Raw genomic sequence first — 27,998 nt, 5'->3', positions numbered from 1 at the left:
CTACCAGTGCAGGGAGCGTTTCATTGCTTGTAGCCAGGTATCCATAGCAGGTTTGTATTCCTCTGAGTCCTTCTGGGGCTCAAAAACTGCTTCTATTCGCCTTAGCTTCTTTAGTTGTTCTTTGTCAGTCCAAAACCCTATAAACAGAAAGCTCATTCTCAAGCTCAACTGCAAATGTTATTTTTGAGTTGTTTTAATTTACTTCCAAGAGATCCAAAGCAGAAACACAGTAAGAAATCATGACAGCTTTTCTTTACTCAACCAAAAACTCCCTCAGAGGGAAGCATATTTTTAACATTGTGGAACTCCTTTCCAATAGCATCCACTTGTTTGGAATCCTGACAACAGCACATCTGCTTAACTGGGATGGTTTCCAAGGAACAGCTCTGGTACAGTGACGTTCCTTCGCTTTCATCCACACTGTGCTTTCGGCTACAGGTCCCTCTCAAAGAAGGGCCACAGAAACAAAGACTTCGCTCTAGTTGCTTTCCTACTGTCTTTAAAAATGCATAAATGGCAGAAAGCAGCTGGTGTTACATACTCAGATTAATTTATGTTATTGAATTATTCTTGTCTGTCAAGGACTTTCTTAGTTTTAATTGCAGAATAAGTCTTACCTGAGCATATAGTTTTTATCTTCCAGTTGCGTTACTTACACAAAAAGCTATTTAATGACGTTAATAGAAACATATTTTGTAGCTGTGTATTAAGCAAAACCATTGACAGTTCGTAGTTCTAAGTCTGGTTAATTATACACAACAAATCTGTGTGAGTAGAGCTGGATTTTTTTCCTGTTAATAATTTATTTTGTATTTCCATTGTATTTATTTCTGCGACAATCTTAAGAGAATAAAAACTCGGTTCATGGACGACAGGACACAGCTTCGGTAGGAATGACAGGGCTGCACGTAAGCGCAGCAGCTTCCTTGCCACGTGATCCATCCCCACCGAGCGCCGTGCTGTGGGCAGCGCCAACACGGGAAGGGATGCAGCGTCCGGGGAAGGAAGCAGGAGGCGGCAAGACTGAGTTCCCCTCTTCGTTCTCTAGGGGTATATCCTTCTTAAGTGTAAATGAATCTTACAAACATACACACAGACACTTTTCACTTTAAACTCATTGCCGCTATTCATATATAGAAACTAAACTAGCATACAGCTGCTCAGCAAGTTGGGACATTGTGTTAGAAATACAAATAAGGTCCTTGATTTGGTTTATGTTTGACAATATAATTTGTTTCTTTGGTCCACCAAATACAAGTACCTGGGTACAAAGCACTATCGAGAGAAACATAAACACTACTTACCTTCAATTCCCACAAAAATGGCTAAAGTTTGGGGAGCTTTAATAATTAGTTGAAGTTATGCCCTGTTTTTTTTCTGATTTTTTTTTCCTTATTTACAAACATGCATTATGAAAGGAAAAACAAAACCCCTTTTAATGTATACATACCTGAAGCAAGGCCTGCTAGAAAAGCTGCACCAAGACTAGACATGTCTGCATTTGCAGGTTTTTCTATTTTCTTATTAATTAAATCTGAAGTCATCTGCATGACAAAACTATTATTACTGACACCTCCATCAGCTCTATAGGGAGAAGGGAATAAAAAGTTAAAAAAAATAATAAAATGCATTCAGATCAAATGCTTATTGCCAAAATTTCAGAAAACAACTTCTGGGGTTTCACACCTATGCATAAATCTTCCTATTACTCATGCACAAATGCATTTTCGTTTTATGGGCAAATTTAAAGGCCAGCACAAAGTGCCTAGAAAAAAAAAAAAACGCCTATAAACTGGGGGAGGAATGTTAGACAGACAGGGACACAGGACAGACACATTATCAGAAGCTTTGAAAGTTCTGTCTTCTAAAACTATACATCATCCTGGTTGAAATGTCAGGGTTTGTAATGGAACCTTCACATCGTTATCTCCACAACATCACAATAGTCAAAACCATTACATTAAACAAACCCTTTCAAGTGTTCTCAGATCTGGAAAAGTACTTTTTTCATTACCCAAACCATGACACTACCTAATCTTTGTACTAGTTAGTTAAAAAGCCTTCACATTTGCTTCTTTTATGAGGAAGATGAGAATGAGGCTTCCATCTATATTCCTAATTGCATCATGTCAGAGACCCTTTTAATGGAGAAAACTAGAACTTACCAATGCTGATCTTTAATAATTTGAGAGTGATTACTAGTGGTGCAAAGTAATCACTCTTGCAAAAAACAAACAAACAAACAAACAAAAACAAACAACTATAATAAAAAGCAATCTTTTGAGTTGTCATAGATTGGTTCGTTATGCTGTTGGACTCCAGTAACAGCCAGGTATGGAGCTCTTGTTCTATCAAATGTGCTGCAGCAAAGACATCTACTGCTTATTACTGTAGAAAGTGTTGGATAATAAAACTTAATGGTTGCTTAGAAATCTTCAATTCAAATACACCAGCTGAAATCTTCTATACTACGTGATGCCTCACAAGCTTCTCCATAAACATTCTGGCTGTTTCTGAAAGTGAAATCAGGAGACACTGCCTGACTGCTTAATCCACAAGCTGAATTGCTACTGATCATAGTTAACTATTAAAATCACTACTTGATACAGAAATTTCATATTAATGAATAAAAGAGAACATGATTACACCATTTAAGTTTACATTGCAGTGTAAATGAGATCAGAATTCTAATGTTCCCTAGGCAGTACTTCCATACTTCCCATTTTTCAGTTTGACAGAAATTTCACCAAATTTTGGATGCAATTTTCTATGTAAAAAAGCTTCCTAAGGAATTGAAAAATCCAATACTTTTCATCTTTTCCCCTTCATTAAATACCCAAGGCTGTCTGCTCCTTCATCTTTGCCAACACTTGCCCAGTACGTGATGAAAACCAGCAACTTTTACCTTCCCCCACTTCGTACTTTCACTTTTCTTCCACTACTCAAAAGCCTGATTTCTCAACTGTTTCCATGCCTGCCAGTCTCCTTCTTCCTTTGCACAGGCATAAGCCACAAGAGGGACAGGAACACCCTCTTGCCTCTTCTTGACCATGGTATCATGATGACCCCTGGCTGCCAGAAGGAGAAATTTTGGACAGCGTTCTCAGCGTGACAGGGCTTTGAGGCTCTAAGACAACTGGTGCATCCAAATGAAGTACCTACCGAAGTGTGCAGCTTAAGTTTTCCACCAACTCAGAATTCAGCTAAATTTTTCTCAGACATAGTGAAAAGTCTATTGTAAGGATCACAGTTATCTCACCAAATTTGATTTGCTTCTTCAGAGACTGAAGCAAAACCAACCTCTTAACAACTGAATTGTAAAAATATTCTTCCTCTTTCCCTCACAAACAGATCGTTTTAACTGATGTCTTAAAAAAATATTCAGCCTGTGACATACTCGGCACAAAAAATTTCAGTATAAAGAATGATAATAAAGTGTAGAATGACTTTTGTAGAAAGCATTGCTATATACACTCTAGTGCAACCTGAAAACATGAATTTGCTTTTTAAAAGTAAAAAAAATAAAAAAAAATTAGAGCAATTCATTACTTATCTAGTGAAAATCACCAAAGCCAATGGTTTAATAACTGACCATTCCATGGGTAGTCTCTATTGCCACTATTAAAGTTACATTAACATTTGACTTGGTAGTCATCCATTTCTTAGCAGCAGAATTTTTACAGTAAGATCAAATGCATAATAAAGTTCACACCTATTTAAATCAAACTCCCACATATCAAGTTTAAGAGTTACATGGAACTTACCGAATACTTTGAAGAGGAATGCGTACCTTCTTCACAATGATATCATAAAGCTGTTTGTTTCTTTAAAAAAATATTTAGTTGAATTTAGTATTATGTATTCCATAAAGTGTTTCCAGTATCTACATAGTCAGAAAATAAAATACAAGGCAAAAAATGCCTCAGTTGTGTCAGAACTGCTGCAATAGTGAAAAAGTTTCCAAAACGCATAAATTAAAAAAAAAAAAAAGACCGAAACTGGTCTTTGTTATACATCATTACAAAGGCACAAGTACAGCTAAATTACAGCCCATTCCATGGCAAGTCACTGTAGAAAGCACATTTATTCCCACCTGAAACTGATGATAGAATTCTACAGACAAGATGTAATTATTGATGTAACAAGTGGTTTAGAGTGAGGAAAGTACGCTGAGACAGTGTTAATCCGAGTTTATCCAGCTGTTCTTTAAAGATAACTTCTGAAGGTTGTAAGCTTGACTTGTTCTGAAATTTAATGGGAGAAAATCTAAACAGGAAGGATCTCTACCCCTTTCTAGCTAGGTATTTGAATGAGATGAGATTCTCAACATCCCTGTTTTCAAGAGACCCATGCTTCAGTTCACGAATTACTGCATGTAATGTATGCTCAAAGCAGAGCTGGGGACTCAATGGAAGGAATCGTACCGGTGCCCCAAAACTGGCCACAGAGCAGCGTGAGCCCGGCTCAAACCATATTCGACTTCAGTTCAAGGCAGGCTGGGTGGGTTCCCACGGCAGAACCACCCTGTTCCACAGTGAGCTACTGATGTGGTACAGCAACTAGCAGTAATATCTCCAATCTCAACAGTTAGATCTGGAATTTATTACCCATTCACATCTTTAAAGATTTTTAAGATGCCTATTACTGTGATTTATGAAACACCAAAAATTCAAACTTTAGCCAAAGAGCTAATATAAAACTTACAGCTTCAGGGATACTTTAAACACAGCTGGAGTAGGCTATAGCTTCTGACAAAACACTGTCAGCAGAGTAAGGACAAGGTTTAAACAGAAAACATTTTTAGAACGTGCAGAAAACAATGTAACTTAAGAACCCATATGCGGTTACTTAACAACAAAAACTCTGAACTAATAAATATACACAAGTTTATTCCTAAAGCATTAAAAAAAAGGATGCAACTAAAACTCCCTTTCAATGTAACAGTGACGGTAACAGTGTATTTTACAAACTGCAGAACTCCATGTATCCATTTAACACTCCTCCTCAAAATAAAAGCAAACATAAGAAAATAAAACCAAGATAAGCAGTACCTGAAAGCTACAGATTCCAATATAGCTCGTACAAGATGGTTTCTGGTAGTGGAAGGTTTCAGCCCCATGAAAGAGGCACATAAATATGGGTCATTCATAGAAATCTGCAGAAAAGATTTCACCGTGAGTTCAGTGAATTATATTTGTGGGCTATTGAGAAAGGAGTCAAATAGTAAGGAAAAAAATAACTTACGACAATTACAGGCAGCATAGTGAAAGAAGAAAATTGAAAACAATATGTAAGAGGTAGATAGTGTTATTTTAACTGACTCAGCGAACAGTTTAAATAGCTTCTCTCAACAGGAAAAATGTTTAGGTGACTTCTTCCAAATCTGAAATACTGAATAACACTAATCTGTATGACTTCTCTTCAAAATATATATAGCGTACACTTTAAGTGTCCAGGACAGGGCACACTAACACTGCTGTTCCCTAGCAAGATTTCATGCACACGTTTTGTTTTGGGTTTTTTTTTTTTTTTAAACAATCCCAAACTGGTGAAAAAAAGATGAACTGAATTTCGAAAGTAACACACTGAAAAGAATGGTAACACTTTTTATTAGTTTATACTACAGCCTGTTTTCAGTGACACTGATAAACAGAGTCCAACTGAAATTCTAATGGTCACTAAGTTGTCTGTTTCTTCTTGCAGAACTGGAGGATTGACTGACGGATCTCCTCTCCACTCCTCTGATGAACTTTATCACAAAATATTAGTTTGCTGGTCCATGCCTAGTTTGTGACAATGTTAAATTTTATTTTCAGTGTAGACAGTAATTTTAAAATTGAAAAAATCATAGAATCATAGAATTGTCTAGGTTGGAAGAGACCCTTGGGATCATCGAGTCCAACCATCCACCCTACTCTACAAAGTTCTCCCCTATAACATATCCCCCAACACCACATCTAAACGGCTCTTAAACACATCCAGGGATAGTGACTCAACCACCTCCCTGGGCAGCCTATTCCAATGCCCGACCACTCTTTCTGTGAAAAATTCTTTCCTAATGTTCAGTCTAAACCTACCCTGTTGGAGCGTGAAGACATTCCCTCTCGTTCTGTCATTAGTTACCTGTGTGAAGAGACCAGCACCAACCTCTCTACAGTGTCCTTTCAAGTAGTTGTAGAGAGTGATGAGGTCTCCCCTCAGCCTCCTCTTCCTCATACTAAACAGTCCCAGCTCCTTCAACCGCTCCTCACATGACTTGTTTTCCAGGCCGTTCACCAGCTTCGTTGCCCTCCTCTGCACCCGCTCCAGCACCTCGATATCTCTCTTGTATTGAGGTGCCCAAAACTGGACACAATACTCGAGGTGTGGCCTCACCAGTGCTGAGTACAGGGGCACAATCACCTCCCTACTTCTGCTGGTCACGCTATTTCTAATACAAGCCAGGATGCCGTTGGCTTTCTTGGCCACCTGGGCACACTGCCGGCTCATATTCAGCCGCTTGTCAATTAGAACGCCCAGGTCTCTTTCTTCCAGGCAGCTTTCCAGCCACGTTTCCCCAAGCCTGTAGCGCTGCTTGGGGTTATCGTGGCCCAAGTGCAGAACCTGGCACTTGCCCTTGTTGAAACTCATACCATTGATGTTGGCCCAATGATCCAATCTATCTAGGTCTCTCTGTAGAGCTTCCCTATCCTCCTGGGAATCAACACTCCTGCTTAACTTGGTGTCATCTGCGAACTTGCTGATGATACACCCTATGTCCTTGAAATCCTTTCCAGTTGTACTGTGCTAAATATCAATTATGACAACACTTACCAGTAGTTTGAATTTCATGCTTATAAGATACATACTTGCATATTTATAAAGTAAGAAAAACTAACATGTTAAAAAAAAAATACATATCAATAGGTATGTACAGCCAAAAGGAAAACTGTCATTTTGCAAAAGTTCCTAAATAGAAGAAACTTCTGCATTACAGTAAAAGAAAATATTCTTTTTTTCCCCCCCCCCCCCCATGTACAGGTACCCTTCCCTTTCTAACAATGGAACCACCAGTCCAGCCCAGTAGCATAATAAAGATCCATGGCTTCCAAGTTCACACATTTTCATATACAAGATAATAGACTGAAAAGCATAGACTCGTATTCTACATAAGGGTGAGTACCTTAAGACTTAATTGTCAGAAAAAAAAGCAAGAAGCATCTATATGTACACACCCCAATGAAGAGTCTTAAGTTTTTCCTCTTACTACTAACCACAGCAAATTATGCCTGGAAACCCATGTTTCTAGCAGAATGAGTAAGGGAAAAATGACTAATGTATACATTCACCCAATTTCAAATACACTTTTATAATGATGCTCCTCTCAGTGCACTTCATCACAGCAGTAGAATCCAGTAAGAAAGAAACTTGTTCTTATTGCCTCAACACAGACGGGTAGAGCAACATTTTACTTTGTGTAGTAAATGAACATATGGGCTTCGTAAGAACCCTCCCTAACCGCTATCATTTTGAGGCGTAAGAAACACTACCATGCAATCCCTTTGTGTGAGCATCTAGCCAGTGAAGCTCAGCAGATGCGCTGCAGTCCCAGAAGTGTTCAACTCTGTCCACATCCCTTTTCATACCATTTAATCCACTCGGTTTCTAAATTGATACAGATTCTGCTACTGTGAGTCTACCAGCTAAGCACCTTCCACTGAAATAAGCAAGGCTTTTTAAAGGGCAAAGAAATTCACATCGGTGGGTACTATTAGTGGTAACTAGATGTCACAGTTAAAGAGAAATCCATTCAGTTTTCTAAGTACAGCTTCTAAATTTGGACTGGGAATACTAGAATTAGGGAAAAAGAGACTGAATCAGTGTTTACCAAGCTAGCTGGGGTTCTTTCTGGAGACAGTGTCAAGACGGCAAGGGGGAGACAAACCCACAAAGCAAACCAAAAACCAACCAACCAAAAAAGAGGTTTTACCTACATCTCTAGAACTTGAATATTAATAGAATTAAAGGTTTGAAAAAGATTCAGACTAACATTTGTATACCTCAGGATTCCTGTCTGCAAATACTGAAATTTGGCATGGCTCAACATTTGCTTATTCACAGGACAATTACTCACAGTAAATGCTAAATGGAAGCATCTCAGCATAATCAAGCTTTACACCCCTAAACATAAATATAATTATTTGACCAGCTGTTTGAGAGAAGGTAGCTGGGCTACCTATGGAAGAAATGAAATTTTTCTTTGCCTTGTTCCATTAACATACAGGACTCAACAAAGGTAAGTTTAAAAAGATTAAATTTCTTTAGAAAAAAAAACTAGTCCTGGAAATGATCAAACCAAGTATGGTAGACCAATGAAGATTAAAATAAAATGCACTTTGGGACCAACACAGAGAGATGAGCTGTCAAAAACATTCCATATAGACCTAAAATGTATGTACTCAAGCTAACAAAATACTCTCTAAGACTTCTAAGAGAAAAGAGAAGGTGGTGATTTTTGAGGAAAAAAACCGAAAGACAAAAGAAGAGAAAGAATGCTGTTTTCATCTCAATGGCTTTTCTTTGTTTGGGTAACACAGTAACTTTTGAACACCTGAGAGGTTCAAACATATGTCTATGCACCAAAGAACCAGCTGATGGCAGATGTTATTCAACACCCACAGCACAGCAACAGCGTTCCCTTCATCTTGCCTAGTTCATCCATTCAATACAGTTTCTAATGCTAATATTCCAAATGACAACTTGGAGACCAGGGCTACACCGAAGACTTTCTCCTGGACAGCAATATTGATTAGAAAAACAAAGTTCTGTGAAGATATATATTTTTTTTCTCATTGACAATAGAAACAGAAACATAGAAACAGCTATGCTGCTCTAAGTGTGCTTTAGTCAGATTATCTCCTATTATTTAGGAAAGTGGCGTAACTAGATGAAAAAGTTTTGGGGGGACTCGTCACAGTCCCTAAGCTGGCAACGGCTACATTCGCAAATCATTCTGTATGAAGGTTCGACCAAGAGGTCTGACTTGCAGCTCTGTCATATTTTGCAGTGACAAATTATAAACTATTACGACCAACCGTCAAACCCATACTGGAAGCAACTGCTTTGTAGGTGAACTGGCAGTATGTCAGCTCCCCAGCTATCACAGCTTGTCATTTAATGTATTAACTGGAATTCCCATCAATTCCAGTCTAGACTAATATGCTGGACTGAACTGCAGTATCAATATCACCCTTGTTGCTGCTTCTGCACAGGAACAGTAACTCACATCTGTAATGAAACTCAGGAGGGATCATGAAATCAGAGATGGAAAGGACAGACATGAGGATACACAGGTCTCTAGCATAAATGGAAAGCAAGGAGAAAGAACATAGAGCTTGTGTCCCAAATAATTGCAGGAAGTTCCTTGCATAGAAAGGTGAAAGCAAGCTACTGGGAAATGGAGGGGACTAAAGTGGAGAACAAATGCCAGGAACTTCTTGCTATACACACTGAGCTTAGCAACAAGGCACAAACCCTATTTTAAAGGGAAAAATCTAATTCAGATTAAAATCTGCATATCAAAGAAGTGTCTAAATATTACTATCTTTGCTTTTCATAACAATATGCTTCAATCTTGCTCATATTTAAGGACGGTTAAATATTCTGATGAATTGCAGCCTACGTCTTGAAAAGAGGCAGAATAAAATGAATTATTTTAGAACGGTGCTTTGCATATGGCAGAAAAGCTATGGGATCAGTTTCTGCCTCTGCAGGCTCTGCCTGAGACACTGTGGGCAAGTCATTTAGTTTATCCATCCCCCAGGTCTCCATCTGCAAAACGGAAGTAATTTTCCTATTTTGTAGGGTTTTTCTCATGGGGGAGTATTGTTTAAGCATTCTCACATGACAGGGATCTTCATATGTTGTGGTGAGGGACAGAGATTAAGAACCTGAGCAGTACAGAATAAACACTGTGCTAAGATGAACGTTACTACATTTAAACATGTAAAAGTTGAAATTTTAACTGGGTTATTAAAATTATATTCTCAGTTATATTAATAATAATAATTTTACCTGAAAACCTGGAACAAAACAAACGCCTTGAGAATCAACAATACTCCGTGCCATTTTTTCTGTTTCATCTACATTGGTGAAAAGATCTGTAAAGATGCATAAGTCATATGCTTTTATTATTTACTCCAATTTCTTCATATATTACTAAGATACAAAAATCTAGAGCTAGACTATTTCCTTTGGTAATATTCTCGAAATACACGTTCCAGGGGAAACGAACACTTCTCCCGTATGTCATGTCCATTGGTCACATTAAATAAAAAAAAAATCCTATTCAGATGAAGACTAAATTTAACAGATAAGACGACGACTAAATTTAACAGATAAGAAGATCCTTTTATGCTATAGCCTTTTAATTTTCACATCCTGTAAAAGGTCATTTGCTTTTCAAATAGACATAAATGGTAATTGAGAATGCTAACAATGGCACCCTAAGTATGCTAAAAACTTAGATTTGCATAACATAAAAAATGTTTTTTTCCCCAAAAGATGTTTTTATCGTCAGCACAAGCGTCAAATGACTACAGAGACAGTCCTTAATACCCATCATATTTCATCAGCACCCTTAATATTTTTACAAGCGACTGACACTAATATAAATAAGGTAGGTCCTAATATCACCTCTTTGATAGATGCTACTTTTATTCTTTGTCTAGCCGGACAACAAATCCTTTCACAACTCTACAGACATCCCTCTTTAGCTTGTTCTTTACCCACACGCAACTGCATGTGGTACAACATCCTTGTAGTAACACCCATCTTCTTAGTTTTAACTAATAATGTCCTTACGTAGCCACATAACATGTTTTTACAGAAGACTAGATGTCTCCTGTAAATGACAGATATTGCTTTTTCTTGTGTAAAAAGTAAATTTTCCCATAAAAGATAAATGAGGTTAATCTAGCTCAATCTATCTTCGAAACACCCATCTTAGTAACTCACCAGGAGATTCAATTTACCTTCGTAACCTTCATAAATTTGTTTGAAAGTTTTGAATTCTACTGTGCCCAGACTAATAAACCTAAATTACATCTTTTCCTTCTTGTTGTATTTGCTACTACTGAACTATATATAATACCTCTATGTCAGGACAAAAAATGAAAAAATCAAGTAAGATTGACTTCACCTTGATCTTCCACATACTACTTTTTCAAAATTCTCAGAAGTGATCTGATCCCACTAAAAGAAGCTCATTAAATTAAGTTTGTCTTGCTGCAGAAACTCCTATTTCCAAACCTTTTCCAGTATTACAGGTTTCATTTTCATCCATGTTGAGCATCCCCATCCTTACTGAGGCATTAGCTTACCTTGTGTTTTAGCCCAACTCCTTCTGTAGAGCAAAAGTTTTACCCTTCTCTTTATTCATAAAGCTGGCAAGTTTCTGAATTCTGCTTCTCTGTGATCATATTTCCAGAAAATAAAGGTCTTGCTTATTAGAGAGTTCATAGCAGCACGCCTGTTTTTTAATCTCCCTCTAAAACTTCCCCAATTTTTGCCTGTGGTAACAACTGTAGGGGATGCCCGTTTCACTACTGGCTAGCTAAAAACCCTTTATACAATTGCTCTGCATACACCAATAATATCCATTTTAAGTACAGATAAATTCCATATGGAGACCCCACTTGGAGTACTGTGTCCAGCCCTGGGGCTCTCAACAGAAGGAGGACATCGACCAGTTGGAGCAAGAGGTGGGCCATGAAGATGATCAGAGAGGTGGAGCACCTCCCCTATGAAGACAGGCTGAGAGAGTTGGGGCTGTTCAGCCTGGAGAAGAGAAGGCTCCAGGGAGACCTTACAGCAGCCTTCCAGTACCTAAAGGGGGTCTACAAGAAAGACTGGAAGGGACTCTTTCAGGGAGTGCAGTGATAGGACAAGGGGTAACAGTTTTAAACTGAAAGAGGGGAGATTTAGATTAGATATTAGGAAGAAATTCTTTACTGAGAGGGTGGTGAGACACTGGCACAGGTTGCCCAGAGAAGCTGTGGATGCCCCATCCCTGGAAGTTTTCAAGGCCAGGCTGGATGGGGCTTTGAGCAACTTGGTCTAGTGGGCGGTGTCCCTCCCCCCATGGCAGGGGGGTTGGAACTAGATGATCTTTAAGGTCCCCTTCCAGCCCAAACCGTTCTGATTCTATGATAAGTATCCATTTTAAGTATGGAATTTAAAGTAGCAAGCTTATACATGTACCACTGATATTTTTATCTGCCGCACCAAACTGTGTATTGAATAATTTCCTCAAAAGATTAGTGGCTGTTATTCTCTAGGTTCAGTCAAATGTTGAATGATGAAGACCTGAGGACCAATCTGAGTCATACTTAAGCCTTAAGGGCACATACATGAGCGTGTATATGCACATATGCACCAGAAGTTGACATATTCAAGAAATGTGGAACTTCGTGGCGAGCTACACTTCAGGAAAACCTTCCCCAGATAACCCAAAGTTTGAGACACTAGTTCCTTTTTTGCACTCTGGTGTACCAAATTTCTAAGTAAACCAAATAAATAGTTTATTAGAACACTCAGAAATGTTGTCCTATAAACAATCAGTGGTTTTTAACATCAACTACTAGAGACCTAGTACTTTTCTTAGCCTTTTATTAACCTGGAATGCCTTTCCATTACATAAGTCACAGCCAAAAGCCACGTTACTTCTATGTGAAGCAACACACTCAACACCTTTACATTTAAAGTTCTCCACATAATTTTCATATAACTCAAACCTGTTATCAGTTCTGAGATATACAGCTAGAGATCTCTCAAAAGCATTACAGCAACTGTTTATGGGAACACTGCATTTACAATCATGCTAGTAATTAGTAGTCAATTGCTGTGCTTCTCCACAACTGAAAATTCAAGTCCCAACACCCTAAGCAGCACACATCTAACTGCAGGCAGGTCTCCTTATCTCCAAGTCTGGATATCAGCTTAAAAAAATCCAACAAAACAAAACAAAAGAAGGCATCAGGAAGTTTGCCGTGCCCAAGAGAAAGCAAGTGAGGAGCAAAATGTTCCAGGAAAACAAAGGCCTACGTGGGTAGGAGGGTCTGAGAGGCAGAGTCTGATGAGATGATTGTGCAAATCAAACTTCCTGCAGTAAACTCACTCAGCAGAGAACCTACTAATGAGACTGTGTATTTTCCGCTCATCCAAAACATGTAGGCTTGTTTCTTCAATTATGGGTTACAAACTCAGACCCAGTAACGTAACTGAAACCTCTTATGTAGTAATATATTTTACCCTCCATAAAACCAAAGAACTACTTACTTATATCCTGAGCCCATTTTATGGCGGTGCCAGTGTCTGACATAGAGCCTTCAGTTAAGTAAACAATTTCTTCCCCAATCTTCCAACCGATCAGTGGATACAGACCTTAATGATTTTCCACAAAACACAACAAAATACCTAGTTAAATTAAATGTTTACAGGAAAACATATACAAGCACACACCCCCAAAATAAACACAACTTAAAAAAACCAAACAAAAAAAAAAAGAGTTAGTTTCTATTCAATTCCTTTGCAGAATTAAAGCTCAAAAACCATCACTGGTTTTTTAAACATCAATTAAAAATTTAGTAATGGAATTACTAAACAGGAACTAAACTGGAACAACAGTTTGTTAAATCAAAGTTAACCTAAAAAATTCACTATCAAATCACAACCCCCCCCTTAAGCTAAAGAGAAGAACTATTTGCATTTATATTTTCAAATGATAAGAGATTGTATACACTTAAGAATTTGTCAATGTTTTCCTATTTGTTTTCAATCTATCTAATTTTCCCCAATGGTTTCAAAAAGTCAGTCAGAATTTACTTCCCCAAAACATAAAACATGAAGGTTGGGATTTCAGATGGGAAGCACAAACATTAAAACAGACATTCACAAAAAAACCGCAAAGGCAACACAAACTTAGAACATAGATCATATTCACAGAATAGGATGAAAGCAATATACTTTTTTATTCCTTTTTCAATATGCAATGCTTCCTCACATAAAAGGCAAAAAAGAAACCACATTTCACAATTAGCCCATCCTTGTCACCAACAAAGGCTACTGCCAGTTAACTGTACATTTTATCTGTACGTTTGCCTAATATAAACAACAAAAGAAACATCCAAACTCATTAAAAATATCTGGAGACATACCTTGTCTGTAACTACAAAAGATTAGCACTTCTATGGTTTACATGGTGGAATTTGCAGGAAGTTATGATTTCCACCAAACAGTTTTGGCTTTCGAGTGACTCAAAAAAAAAAACATTCAGTGACTTTGAATGTTTTTTTTTCCTTATCTCTAAGAAGAAAGCCAGAAATACACAGAGCAAACACTATTAGTTTATTTGAAAGCACAGTACAGCATATTTCAAAGAGCTGTCTGCTTGAAGATACTATTACATGAACAGCCAATAATGAGGATAAACCTAATGGTTTGCTCTCCCCTTTGCCCTCCACTCCCCCTTGGATATGTTGAAATCTTAACAAAGAAAAGAGAGATATAATACTTAAAACTGTCACTGTGAACACAAAGACATTCTTGTTTGATATCTGTATTAGCAAGAACATAGCACAAAAGTCCTCTGGAGTACTGCTTTTAATGCTAAACCAAAAAAGACTTTGTTATCTAGCTGAACGGTAGATGTTCTCTAGCACCGCAGCTCGACAAATGGTTTTTCAGGTCACACGATAAGAACCTAAGCACTCAGTGGCCACTGCAATAAAAAGTTCACCCAACCCAAGTACCGTAACTGTTGGAGTGAAGAAAGCACCCAGACCTTATGGGACCCTGCTCAGGACTCAGAGATTGCAGGTAATGCAACAAAGGCAAATGAGTCCCAATAACTGTATGACCAGAAAAGCATCAGAAGGATCTAGAGATTGTCTCTAGTTTCTCAAGGTAACGTTGTTGATATACAAATGTCTTTCACAGAATCATATCCAGTTTGCTTGCCTGTGTGCGAAACAGCGGCATGGTACCACTAGTGAAATTGCAGAAACTTGGTTAGTGCTGGAGGCACACTGGTGCTTACAAGGGAAGACAATTAGCAGGACCTATTTAGATTAAAGTTTCTATTTGTCTCTTGAAAGGAAAAGGTGATATATATATATCTCCAGATCCTTGCTGCAGGTCTCCTGTACAATCTTTATTTTCTACCGAAGGTGAAAACAAGACCAAACAATTCATTGAGCCAAAAGTCCTAGAGAAGGACAGCTAATTAGGGACAGAGAACTCCTTCAGGTGGCTTCCTAAAGGTGGACACACCAGAAACTCTAGTAGTGTAAAATAACCTACCTCTAGGGAAGAGATCAACAAGACACTTGGCATGACCACAGTTCTTATGTACTATCAGACTGCCAGAGAGGTAGAATTAAAATCTATACAACATGTTTCCACCACTGAATTGTGAGAGGTGCTGTTCTCAGAGGAACTTTTTTTCTTTTTTTTTTAAACTGTCATATATAGCAATTAAATGTAGATCAGAAACTAGAACAGCAGCTAATGAATAGCTCACACAAGGATGCTGTAGGGATTCATCTTGCAGTCTTAAATACATATGTCAACTTTAAAGATTGAACACATTGCGTCTCATGCCCAGGGTATGAGAAAGCGAGGCACCTAAGTTGTCCTACTAACCATACCACACGACAGGCAACGAACATAGGGAAAATAATTTTAACATAAATAACAGCCTAAAGCAGTAAAAGTTGCACTGCCTTGAAGATTTCAACTCCTATCAGATCACAACAGCCATATATTTTTAAAAAAAGAAAAAAAAAGGAAAAACCTTACAGCTTGTTTTTGCTATTACTTTTCAAAGGCTACATACATCTGATTTCTTAAGTAAAAGTACCACCATAACAACATCACTAATTAGCCAAAAAAGCATTTGCATTCACAGGGAATTCAACGTCCATGCTATTCAGTTCTGACACACCTTCTGTATTTGCTGAGGCCCTTCCAGACTTGAGCTGGTAAAAGCCTCCTTAGCACAACACTGTCCTCCCTCCTCAGTCCCACCCCCTCCCATTGTAAATTGTAGGCTTCCCGAAATTAGTAACGCCTTAAAAATACGACAGAGAGAGAGACTGTGCAGGCAAATTTACTTCAGTATCATCTGTTGCTCTGTTGACAAATAGCCATCTATGACAAATAAACAAGCTTAACAAACCACAAATGTTCAGAACAACGAAGGTTTAAACACTAGAAACATATTGGGGAGCCCACTTCTAGTATTTTAAAAGAAAACCAATAATTGCTAATCCTGTATTATCTCACTACAGGTATTTCAAAGCATAAGGGCTCAAGAGGAGGAACTTCCAGTGATCCACTGGAACATTTTGGTCCCAGAAGCCAGAGGACCAATCCCCCTTTTCATCATCCCTGTACTGTATTATACTGCCATCAAGAACATTAGGTGAAAAAAAAAAACAACAAACAAACCAACAAGGAGGGATGCAGGTAGCAGATGTAATTACTAGTCATGTTATTTAAATTCTCTTCTGGAGAAGCATATTTCAGAATAACAAAGATCTACACTTCTAATGAAAAATTTCCAGTCTTCTGTTCTGAAAACACTTTCAAGCTGTTCTTTCTACAGCTAAAGACAGAAGGAAAAGCAAAGCCTTCTTTTATCCCTTTTCATACCCTCATCGTTAACAGTTGTCAAGTAATGTGAAATACTCTAAATCCAAATTTTCACTCTCTTACCTCTCCGCGACGCAAAGAGATGCTCTCCAGTATTCACATTCCAGAAACCACCCGTTCCCATGGTGAGTTTAACATCTCCTGGGTGAAAGCAGCATTCTCCAAACATAGCTGACTGCTGGTCAGCCACCTGCCACACCAACAAAAACAATATGGCAAATTAGCTACCAGCCACCAACCTGCGATGTTGCTGGACTTCACAATACTGCAAACACATCAGCATTCTGTATACAAATAACCATTCACAAAGGAATTAAGCATTAAGAGAGGACTCTCATACAATTGCTTAAGTATTTGCAGGCCATTCCAGCAGTCAGATTTATCACTAGAATCAAATTACACCAGGTTCAGACATAATGTGAAGGTCTGTAGTACTGCTTGCAACACTGAAAAATGTTACGGAAACAGAAGAAATATTTTATGGTTTAGTATTTGATAAGGATAAAGAGGGCATTTGCAATCCCAGGGAGCAAAACAGAGTCGTTTGCCTTGAATTCCTCTTCCCCCAAATACTAAGTTGAAGTTTTGAGGTCTCATTTTCCTTTTTCTCTGCCAACCCTCCTGTGACAAATTATTCCATGCTCAGTTTTTCCAACAACGATGATGGTTCTTAAATGCATTTTATGCTTGTGCCTTGATGAAACAGTAGATTTACAGATAAATTGAGTCTACAAGTCTTTAAATTTAGAAATTTGTGTTAGCTAGATGACATTTTTGCCATGTAGCTCAATTCAAGCATATTTTTCTGCAAGTCATCACTTTACAAAAATAATGGGGGTTTTCTTATCCAAATCCTAACTACTGAGGAGAGAACATGTTATTCTTCATTTGCTTTTACTGAAAAAAGAAATAAAGTTTACCACAAGTGGTTCTGTTAACAAATACTCTTACTTTTGTGTGGAGTCTTACTGAAGCCAAGCCAGGATGGACCCCATTGCACAACTTTCTATATAAAAACTGATTTTAAAGCCAGAGAGAGACGTTATGAAAGCTTAGAACAGAACTCACTCTTTTTAAGTCCTACATTCAGTGCTTAATCATTTTGTCATCTGACCTTCATGGACCTCAACCTTTAGAAATCCCTTCCCTTTCCTCTTCTCCCCTTTCCCCATAAGGTTGAAAATTGAGTTTTTGGACAAAAGTTCAACAACCAATTCTAATGCAGTTAAGTTGTAGAGAAGCAATAGAGTATACTTACTAAACAGACAAGTATTAAATCCAAGCTACATAAAAATAATATAGGTACAAATACACAAATTTAAGTAAGAAAACATTTTCACTCACCACTGCCATTATTGGAATAGGTGCCCCAAATATTTCAGAGTCAGCTGATCCGAAGTTGAAGCTTAAAACAAATGTTATGAAGAAACATCACAACACTAAATTAACCTTTTTGTTAAAATGAAATCTAAATGTTTAAGGCCTGGGTCTGCATCACATATGAAACATAATGCTACCAATTTATTTTAAAGAAAGCATTAAAACTATCATTTTAAGAAATACTGATAGTAAAAATAAAGTTCGGGTGTAGAGTTAAAAAAGTACATCTGCATCTAAAAAAACAAATTTTTGATGTGTATTTGTATATTAATTTGTCTGTGCAGATTATGTAATATTTTCTAAAGGCAATTAATTTAATAGGTGTCATATTCTTGCAAATATGCCTTCATAGTTACCTTGTGTCTTTCACTGGAGGATAAATAGACATTGGAATGGAAAGTAAATTACACAAAGTGGGGTTCCAACATTTCTGAAATAATACGGGAAAAGTAAAAATGTCAGCAACTCTCTCAGAAGCACAATAAAGAACAACAACAGTTTTTCAGAACAGCACATACGGTAAAGGGTTCAAAAATGCCTGTAGAACTGGCATTTGAGTAATCCGTAGCATACACAGAACCTATCATAAAAAAAGAGAACAAAGTAAGATTTTAGATACCCAAATATTTAAGAGTAATTTTAAACACACTTTTTCTTTAAACATTTCAGTGACTGCAATGAAATACAAACTGAGTGCCTCTAAGCAAAGTCATAATAATACAATGAACATACAAACTTCACCTGCCACTCCCTATAATGTGTATACATTAATTACCTTATTTTACCCTCATGAAACTGCCCAGAAGAGAGCGGGTACCTTTCACAACATGTACCACACTGACAGCATCACTCTCTATCATAATCTATTCAATTGCTCAGGCATCAGTCCTCTGGACAGAAACTTGCAATTCTTCCAGATTTGTAACAATTCTGTGTTCTTTTTCTTTCGCAGGTACTTTTCTTCAATCAAGGCCAATTCGTTTCTTTAGTCCTCTTTAAATTTTAAATGCTTAAAAGGCTGATTACACTGAATAATTATTTCCCTTTCTGACTACACCTCCAGGTAGGCCCAAAAAAGAATTAATTAAGAAGCTATTTTTTTTTTAAAAAACAATAAATATATTACAGTATTCATTAATTCTTAAAAAAAAGCACAAATTGTCAAAAAAGTATTTGCATTCTAGGATATATCAATAACAGTCATGAACATCATTGCTTTGATTCCAGTATGTTTGATTAATTTTTAAGAGGAACTGTAACATTCACCTTTAGTCAATCTATACAGTAACCATGTGTCAACTGTTCCAAAGCAGCAGTTATTTTTTCTGGCAGCTTCTTCAGCCTGGGAACAAATATACATACATACAAAAAAAAGTTTTTACAACTGGGTACAATGAAGACGAATATAGTTCCCGATTCTTTTTCTCATTTTCTTTGTGATTAATGATAACATCCCCAGAAAACAAGTTTCTGATTGCCAACATTTCTTAAAAAAGGGCAAGTCAGCTGTATCCTACAGTTCATGCTCCTAGCAAAGAATAAGCAGTTTCTTATAGTTCCTGCTAAGGAAAGAAAAGCAATTAATCTTCTACTGCGGTGGCATCAGAGCCTTAAGAAGGGAAACTTTGTAGTCATAATTATAGCAGTGCTGAATAAAGAAAACGAAGTCCTGCATACTGCACTTAAATAAAAAATGAGCAGAAATAGAATAAATAAGTGTATTTTAAAATATGTGCTCGAGAACAATAAAGAAGAACCAGTGTTTTCTGGTTTATGTCTTCTGTAAAGAGTTCAAAATGTTATTTTCCGTGGGATTTTCTTCCCCTTTAAAATGGGAAATTCAGGTTCCATCTAATTTCTACTAACTGATACTGTGTACAACTACAGAATTCAGAAAAAGAACATACGAACTAATTCACTAAAAACACGATGGAATACATTATTCTCTGTAATTAAAAGCCTGGGCTTTTTGAGTGTCTTGGTTTGATAGTCACATTATTTTAAATATCAGCGGCTGACAAAATGTGGGAGAACACTCATCTCGCACTGAAAACCTCAGCAGCCGCATAACCTTCAATTCTATAATCCTCCAAATGCACACCTCACATCTTCAACAGGTCCAACCAAAACACGTCAGTAAAAAATTATACTTGACCTTCTCAACAGTTAGTTTTGTGACAGAAAATACCAGACAAAACTCAGAAGATTTCAGGGTTTCTTTACACCGTGTAGAAGTGGATGATAACCACTTTCTTCAAAAATAATTTGAAAATTAACACAGAAAATAAGATGACTAAAGTTGTAAGCACAACAGGAAGAAACAAGGCAAAGGGTAAGGATTAGAGCAAAGAATACAGCAACAAATAGCTCAGTGCTCATTAGCGCATTAGATTATTTCAGCACAACTTTTTTTATGTGTATTTTCCAATTTACAACAAAATGCACAATAAATTACAGTGTTTGGTTGTTCAGTATGATATTATTTGTGAAACTGTCAAATCTGGAATAATGCAGAGTGAAAAGTGAAGAGTGCCAGTTGAAAATAAATATAACTGTCATGCAAAACCAGAGCGCAAACAACTTTAAAACAAAGTACAATTACTAACTATGTAATTATATGAAGTGAAATGAGGTGCATGAAGAAAACTTTTTACTACTACTCATTTCCAGAATCAGATGGAAAAGTTGTATAAATATGAGTAGATATTTAGGTAGCCAGGCTTTGAACACTAACACAGACAGAAGTCTTTCATTCTGGTTCTGAGGAAAAGAACAAGCAAGAATAAACTGAAGAGGTTACAACCAACCTAAGTCCCTAGCCATTATTATGACTTAAGGAAGCTATTATTCTCCCCATTCCAGCTTACCTCATGTATGTTTTTAAAAACCCATGACAACTTCATAGAAGTTTGTTGTGTTGAAAAAGTAAGAAAACTTGGTGCTAAATATCGATCATTCCCAGTCAAGAAATGAAGCACTGTAAAAATAACATGGATTACCTGTTTCAAAAGAAAACAGTTACTTAATTTTTAATCTCTCCTTTTAAAGGTTTCTGATCAATTATCTTTAAAGGATGACAACACAGATGAAAACTGCTGACATGAGATGAAATTCAGAAAGCTAAAATTCTGTTAGAGAATCCTTACATAGGTTTTGAACAGATAGCCTTCCCACAACAAATACCACAGGAAAGAGCACCTGCACTAAGCAAGTCTTCTACTGACTTGTGCTGCCACACTGATAGAGACTGCTCTGTGTCGCAAAGACAGGTCGCCTGTATGAGCACAACACGTGATGTGGCTGACAGCGTTACTTCCAGTGAAAGTTCTCCTGTAGTAGACAGGCTCAATCGTATTCTACTAGATCAACCAAAATTAAATCATTAATCGAATTTTCATTCACAAAAGACCACAGTGGCAAACCCAAGAATTCAACTTCTTATTGTGGATGTGCTAGTTAGCTTTCACCTACAGGAAAAGTAATTTAAGTTTTTCCACTTAGAGAATCTTTCTTTTTTGAAGGTCTGAAGCACAAGCCATGAGCAGCATGAAATATACTTCCATAGAAAATCTGAGCAAAGAGTACATTAAAAAAACCAACCTAACAAACAAAATCCACAAACCACTGCCAACCAAGAACTGCCTACATCCAAAAATTATGCTCTAGCAATGTTAACATGCAATATTTAATACAACAAAAAAGAAAAAAGTGCTAGATCTACAGATATCTTTTCCCATAATTAATTACCTTCACACTATCGGCACTGCATTTTTTCTTGATACTATCTTCCATGCTTATCTTGGCTCAGTTAAATGTTTTTAGGCCATAGCACATCATATTAACGTGTTAACAGAGTATTTCATATATTGCTCTTACTCTTCATGAAAATTAAACAGTTCTAGTACGTCCAAGCAGTATCTAGCTTAGCAGCTTTTACCTTCAGCAGAAGGGACTTATTCCAGGAGTTCACAAGTTCAGCACTTCTTAAGTCCTGCCAACTTATGAAATTATGAAAAGGTTTCCCTGTCCTCCTGAAAAACAGTAGTTGAACATCGCCATTTAAAACTAAAGAACATACACTGCCAAAAAATTCCATGATTCACCATTTCAAATCAGGACACTTAAGACTAGGTCAATTCCTAAAATAAGCATGTGTCCTCCTGATGGATTTGAGGAATTAGTAATAGGCATGTGGACACTTTCAGTGAGATTTCTTACTGGAATTAAAAAATACATATGTATTTATCTTTTCCAAAGTAGTAAGAACAAAACAAAAAGGACATACGTTTGAAACCATTCTAAACTGCTGTACTGTGTAGCTGTGCAAACACAAGAGAACATGAGTGACTGACATTTGTTACTTTCAGGTAGTGACTTGACACTTCTACAGTTACTTCCATCCAGTCTATGAATACAAATTCATTTTAAACTACATAGTGTATACATACTTGTGCCACGTAATGAAAGTTGCTCTCTGCGTTGAGATGCCAAGACCAGCAATTTGCCTCATGTGAAGTCCTGCAGCTAAAGATGAAAACAAAACCACACCAAAAAAAAAGCATTTCTTAGGAGAAACAAACACAAACACAACTTTTCCAATATAACTATAAAACCTATGGAATACTTAAGCAATTAATAATTTAACAGAAAATAAATCTCTACAGACTGGTCAACTAAGTGGCTAGAACAGTGAAGTATTACAGAACTCTGAGTCAGACAACTGACTGCAGAGCAGGTAAATAAACCTATGTATTTTACAAAAGCAGTTGTGGCATGCTGACCCTTTCCACCTTCTGAAAGGCCTGTTGATACTTTACTTCAACAATCCCAGAGACAGGCAGGCAGGTTACACATGCCTGCATAACCAATTAAAATGTGCATTTCACATGGAATGTGAACGAAAGCACAAACAGAAGTATCTTCACAAACTTACGGAAAGCAATTCCCCAAAGAAACAAAACTAGATTGATTCTACAGGCAATAAAGAGATTAATGTCAATATGGCATGATTTTTTAAATCACTTTGATAATAACATGTCCCACCTTAAATATTATATTCCTTAAGCAATCTTTCAAAATTCTGAGTAACAAATTTGCTTAAACAATGTATCACTGAATGCAAAGTGTACTTCAAATTTAGAAGTATAAAAATGTACATTTGTGTACACCCCAATTTTGCTCTTAAACTTTACCTTCAAATAACTGTTACAGAACATTTTTTCTAATATATATAATGGTAAATAAATATGTCCACAGGTATTTTCAAAGCAGCTCTGTTCAGCTCATGCATGCTTCCAGAAGCAATACATGTGAAAAAAAGGTAAGTCTAAAAGCTCCACTTAAATGACAGCCTACCTATTTTGTTTAAAAGTACTGCTACTCTGTGAAGGGCTCTCAATCCCACTACTTGACCAAATCACAGGTTAAGTAGGTCCTGCTCACGCATGTTCTTATGTTAACTTTCATGCGCAAAGTTACTCATTTGCATAAGCATATACTACAGACTCTGTAACTGACACAGCCTCTGAGTGACAATTACAGAAGGGGTTTCATAAAGAAAAGACATGTCTTGCTCCGCTGATGTCTCTATATGCTTCTGCACCTTCCCTTATACTGGTCTTTGCATTCATGCAGGCAGTGGTATCAAGGCCCTGAGTCAGCTGAAAATTAAATCAGCGCTTTCGCAAAGCCACCTGCTCCAACTGCCTGCACAAGAGCTGCTGGCAGCAAGAGCATATGGGAGGAGGACCTGGGAGTGGGTAGCTTGAGAACAGCAGTATTTCTTTTTCAGTAGCAGCTGGGTCTAAACTGAAGGCAAAGCCATACCAGTAGTACTGCAGCTCACTACAGATTAGTAGCATGCGTTACTCCTCCCCATCTCCACAAGCTGCATGCTCCCACCACTTTCCCTGTGTCAACTGCCATGCTCCCTGGACCCCTACGTGAGTAGAGCTAACTTCCATTAAAGAGAAAAAAAGAACACAAACACGGATATTTTTCAGCTAAGCCATCTCATGGAAAGGTTGAAACAGTACCAGAGTGAGAGAGAGGAGTGAGACCACGCAGCCAGGTGTGGTTTCCACCTTTAGGTGGTACAGAACTACATCAGCTCACCCACTCGTGCACAGTCACGTTTTAGCTCCACAAGTTCTGTAAAACCGAAGTGCTCCCATGCCTTCTTTCTGCTTTCAGAGAGTCATTCCTGCCCCTGGTACCACACCCTCTCTTGCGCTGACACAAATATTCGTGAAACTCCGCTGGCATAAACAACCGCACAGGGACTTGACCCAGGAAACCACTCTGGACTTGAAATAACCTTGTAAATAAGGAGGGTGGGACTGCTGCCTCTGACAGCAGCGTGGGCTTATGCTCACTTACGTTACACAACCACTTAAAAATGACTTGCCGACAGCGCGCACAGCTTGGCCACAAGAAAAGTTTCCCCTTTTAAAACCAGCTGAAACATCTTGCTTCCTGATTTGCTCCACAGAATAGGAGTGGAGGAAGCTAGTAAGGTCTTCAGGGGTTGAGGTGACATCGCTATTCTTGTGACAAAACAGTTGTGGCTGCTCAGAAAACAGACCAAGAGCCCAAAATAACGATCTGCAGCTTACACCTGGCAACAGTTACTTTCCCTGTCCCCTAGGCTGCCTTCCAAAGGAAGAGACAAGAGCAGTTTTGCTGTGAGCCAGGCTTGGAGGCAGAGCAACGCTTGGAGACCAAACCACAAGAGGAGCCGAACAGGAGGAACTTCAGGCACTGAATGAAAGAGTACGACACACGCACACGTGACAAGGAGGCTGGGGCACTGTAAGAAAGCGGGCTGGGGTGCAGTTGACAGGTCCATGGCGTCACAGTGGCACAGAAGGTAATCCATGCTGGATCGCAGAACGCTACTTTTGGTGTAATGGGAAAGCTGTGGGAGTTGTGGAGAGGAAGTACACGGTTAGAGCAGCATCCAGAAAAGGAGAGGGAAAAAAACACATCAGAAGTTTGGCAGAAAACGGAGTTGCGGGTGTTATAGTGCACAGAGTACTAGGAAATTTTAGGCTAAAATACAAACAGAAAAGAACAGTAATACAGAAATCAGATGGTAAGAACCGTGCGTAGTTTGAATGGGAAAAGCGGGAGTATCAGGTTATAACCGAGCCAGCACAACTATGCAGCACCCTAACTTTATTCTCTCATAGACACATCCACACAGACCAAGCAGCAGTAGAACAGTGGGGAAACAGAGGAGGAAACAAGCCTACTCTCTGTTTGTACACAGAGGCATCTGGAGGAAGGAAGACAGGCACTGGGGAAGGATCCATACACAAAAAGCTGGAGCAACAAGGAACTGTCACTAACATCCAAATCAAGTATGAACGCTGCTTCTACTTCTCCCTCAATCCTAATCTGGCCCCACAGAATGAAAAGAAGTAACTGAAAGTTCTATTTTATGTAATGATTGAACAGGCCTTAAAGTATGCTGTAGATCTGTGCTCAATGATGAATTTTCAGTACTTTTTAAATAAGTAAAAATAACCTTATTATCTAATTAACTAGCTTTCCTAATTTTGATGAATAATTAATTACCTTCTTAGACTTTATAAGCCATTACCTTGTACAGCCTCTTTTATTACACTGACAAACTGACTCCACAGCACTTCCGGATCTAATTCAACCCAGCCAGGACGAGGATAAAGTGATTCCACCTATTAATAGAAGACACACAGCACCATTATGATCCCTACTTCACAAAAAACAGCATTCTTGTGATAGTTTGTCCAAACAAATTTGGGTTTGCTTTTTCTTGTACTTAGTTTTCTGAATCTACTGCAACAGAAGAAACAACAGTGCTTGCCGCTTTTAAAACACAGTTGAAAGTGGGTGTGTGATCCCTAGAAGACTTCCTCAGTTCAGAGAGAATAAAGAAGCCCAAACCCCCAGGAACGGGGGAAACCCATAAGCTGTTGGGGCTCTGAACTGGAACCCAGGTTTCTCGAAGAGCTGTGCTGCTAAACTCCGAGTCGAGGCCTCTGAGCGGCGGGCCAGCAGCGCAGCAAGCCAGGGAGCACCCGCCAGCCAGGCTTCCAGGGAAGGGTCAGCTCCACTCAGAGCATCCCCTTCCACCTCTGAAAACCCATCCCGTGTCTTAAGCTTTCCCTCACTGCAATCATTTCATTGCCACAGCTAATAATAAAATAGTTAATTCTAAAAATCGCCTTGATCCCAAAATCAAAAGCCAGGCAAACCAAAAGCAGCCTGAAATTCACGTTCCAAAGTTAACTTCCCCCCCACCCCTCCTTACACAGCGCATAATGGGACGTGTGTAAATGCCAGCCCTACGCCAGCCTCCGCGGTGCCCTACTAACAGAAGCCGTTTTGTTCGGAGAGGGATTAGCCACTGAGCGGCTAAACCGAAGGTAACAGGGACCAGCGGGCGGGAGCGAACGCCGAGAGGTGAGGGGGGGGATGCAGCCGCGCTGCCCCCGCGGGGCTGGAGGTCCCGTTCCACCCCGGCCGGTCAGGGGAGCCTGAGGAAGCCGCCTCCCTCCGGCCCGGCTCGGGGGGTGCCCGCGCACTGTGAAAAGCCCGGGTGAGCCCCGCCCGGCCGCGGGACCCGCTGAGGGGCCTGGAGACCCGCGGGTCGAAACCGCTCGGGGGAGCGCGGGCACGTCCGGCCCCGCTGGCGGGCGCCCTGAGGCGAACGCCGCCTGGGGCTGCCCTCGCCCGCCCAGTCCCGGCGAGGCCGCCGTCCCCCGCCCCGGACTCACCTTCCTGCAGCTGGAGCCTCTGACCGCGGCCGCCCGGTCGTAGACGTGGCACTTCACCACCGTGCTGCCCACGTCCACCCCCACCACGAACCGCCCGGGGGCCGTGCCGCCGCCGCTTTCCTGCTGCCCGCACGGCATCGCGGAGTGCGGCCGGGCGGCCGCCGCCCGCCAGAAAACCGCCGCCCCGCCGCGGGGCGGGCGCCCGGCCGGCCTATGGGCGCGGGGAGCGCGGCGGCGGGGGGCGGGAGGCGCCGCCGGGCTGGCAGGTGGCGCCCGCCGCTGCCGGGGGCGGGCCTCGGCGCGGCCTCCGCAGGCCGCGGCCTGGCGGCGGGGCGGGAACCGCGGCCGCGGGCGGAGAGCGGCGGAGGGGAGGGGCGGGCGGCACCTGCGCCCTGACGGGAGGGGCTGGCTGGATTCCCGGCAGCGACGGCGCCTTTTCAAGCTCGGCACCGGGATTGCACACACACACACGCACAGCGAAACCTCCAAACCCAAACCAAACGTATGTTCTATATAACTTCAGCAAATGCTCATAAAAGGCTTTTAAACACCAAACTGGTAAAGCTTTTCTAAAATACAGAATGGGAATACTCCTCATGGTGCCAGAACTGCCTCGGAGCCACCATCCCACCCACAGCCCATTCTCCATCCAGCCCCATCGCACAGGAAAGGGTCAGCCAGGAGCTGGGGTTTGGGAACAACCAACATTTACTGCGGGAAATACGTCTGGGGCAATGTCCCTGTATGAGCCTCACGCAGCATATATTGAGGCAACAAATGAATCCAATCCTTTCAATACTCTCAGACTTGATCCCAAATGCAGTATCCCCATTACTCCCACTACTCGCTCTATTTACTCCCACTGCTGTGGGAGCAAAAGCCCTGCTGATGGAGGCTAGCGAATATCCTGAAACCCAGGGATGAAAACAGGTCTGAGTGGACGTACAAGTGACAAGGGCACACAACACAGGAATAAAATCCAAAGCTGTAATCCATCTCTCCCCTAGATGAAAGTCTGAGATTTGCCACTGAAGGTAGTGAGTGCCAGTGAACAAATTCTATGTAATTATAAGAAATCTTTATCTGCATCAATTCTCTTGTGCCATCACTTTCCTGCAGAGAGCAAAACACGTTTGAAATTACTGTTGGAAAATAATTAGTGACAGC

At 39.6% G+C, this 27,998-nt stretch overlaps 1 protein-coding gene across 1 annotated transcript; it reads right to left on the bottom strand.

The window, feature by feature from the left end:
- Positions 1-26,969, bottom strand: GK5 (glycerol kinase 5). The gene is made up of 16 exons (XM_074153765.1): positions 26,832-26,969; positions 25,676-25,769; positions 22,521-22,596; positions 22,010-22,103; positions 20,940-21,071; positions 19,339-19,414; positions 18,591-18,652; positions 18,429-18,502; positions 18,037-18,097; positions 16,756-16,882; positions 13,318-13,422; positions 10,054-10,139; positions 5,052-5,155; positions 3,765-3,824; positions 1,451-1,584; positions 1-137 (listed from the first exon to the last, which is right to left on the bottom strand). The coding sequence occupies exons 1-16, from the start codon at positions 26,967-26,969 to the stop codon at positions 1-3; spliced, it is 1,560 nt and encodes a 519-aa protein (XP_074009866.1).
- Positions 26,970-27,998: the final 1,029 nt, after the last annotated feature.

Source organism: Numenius arquata, chromosome 9 (assembly GCF_964106895.1).
Source record: "Numenius arquata chromosome 9, bNumArq3.hap1.1, whole genome shotgun sequence".
In the NCBI taxonomy this organism is placed as follows: Eukaryota; Metazoa; Chordata; class Aves; order Charadriiformes; family Scolopacidae; genus Numenius; species Numenius arquata.
The sequence above is the reverse complement of the archived record's forward strand: the minus strand, read 5'-3'. Positions and strand labels throughout refer to the sequence as shown.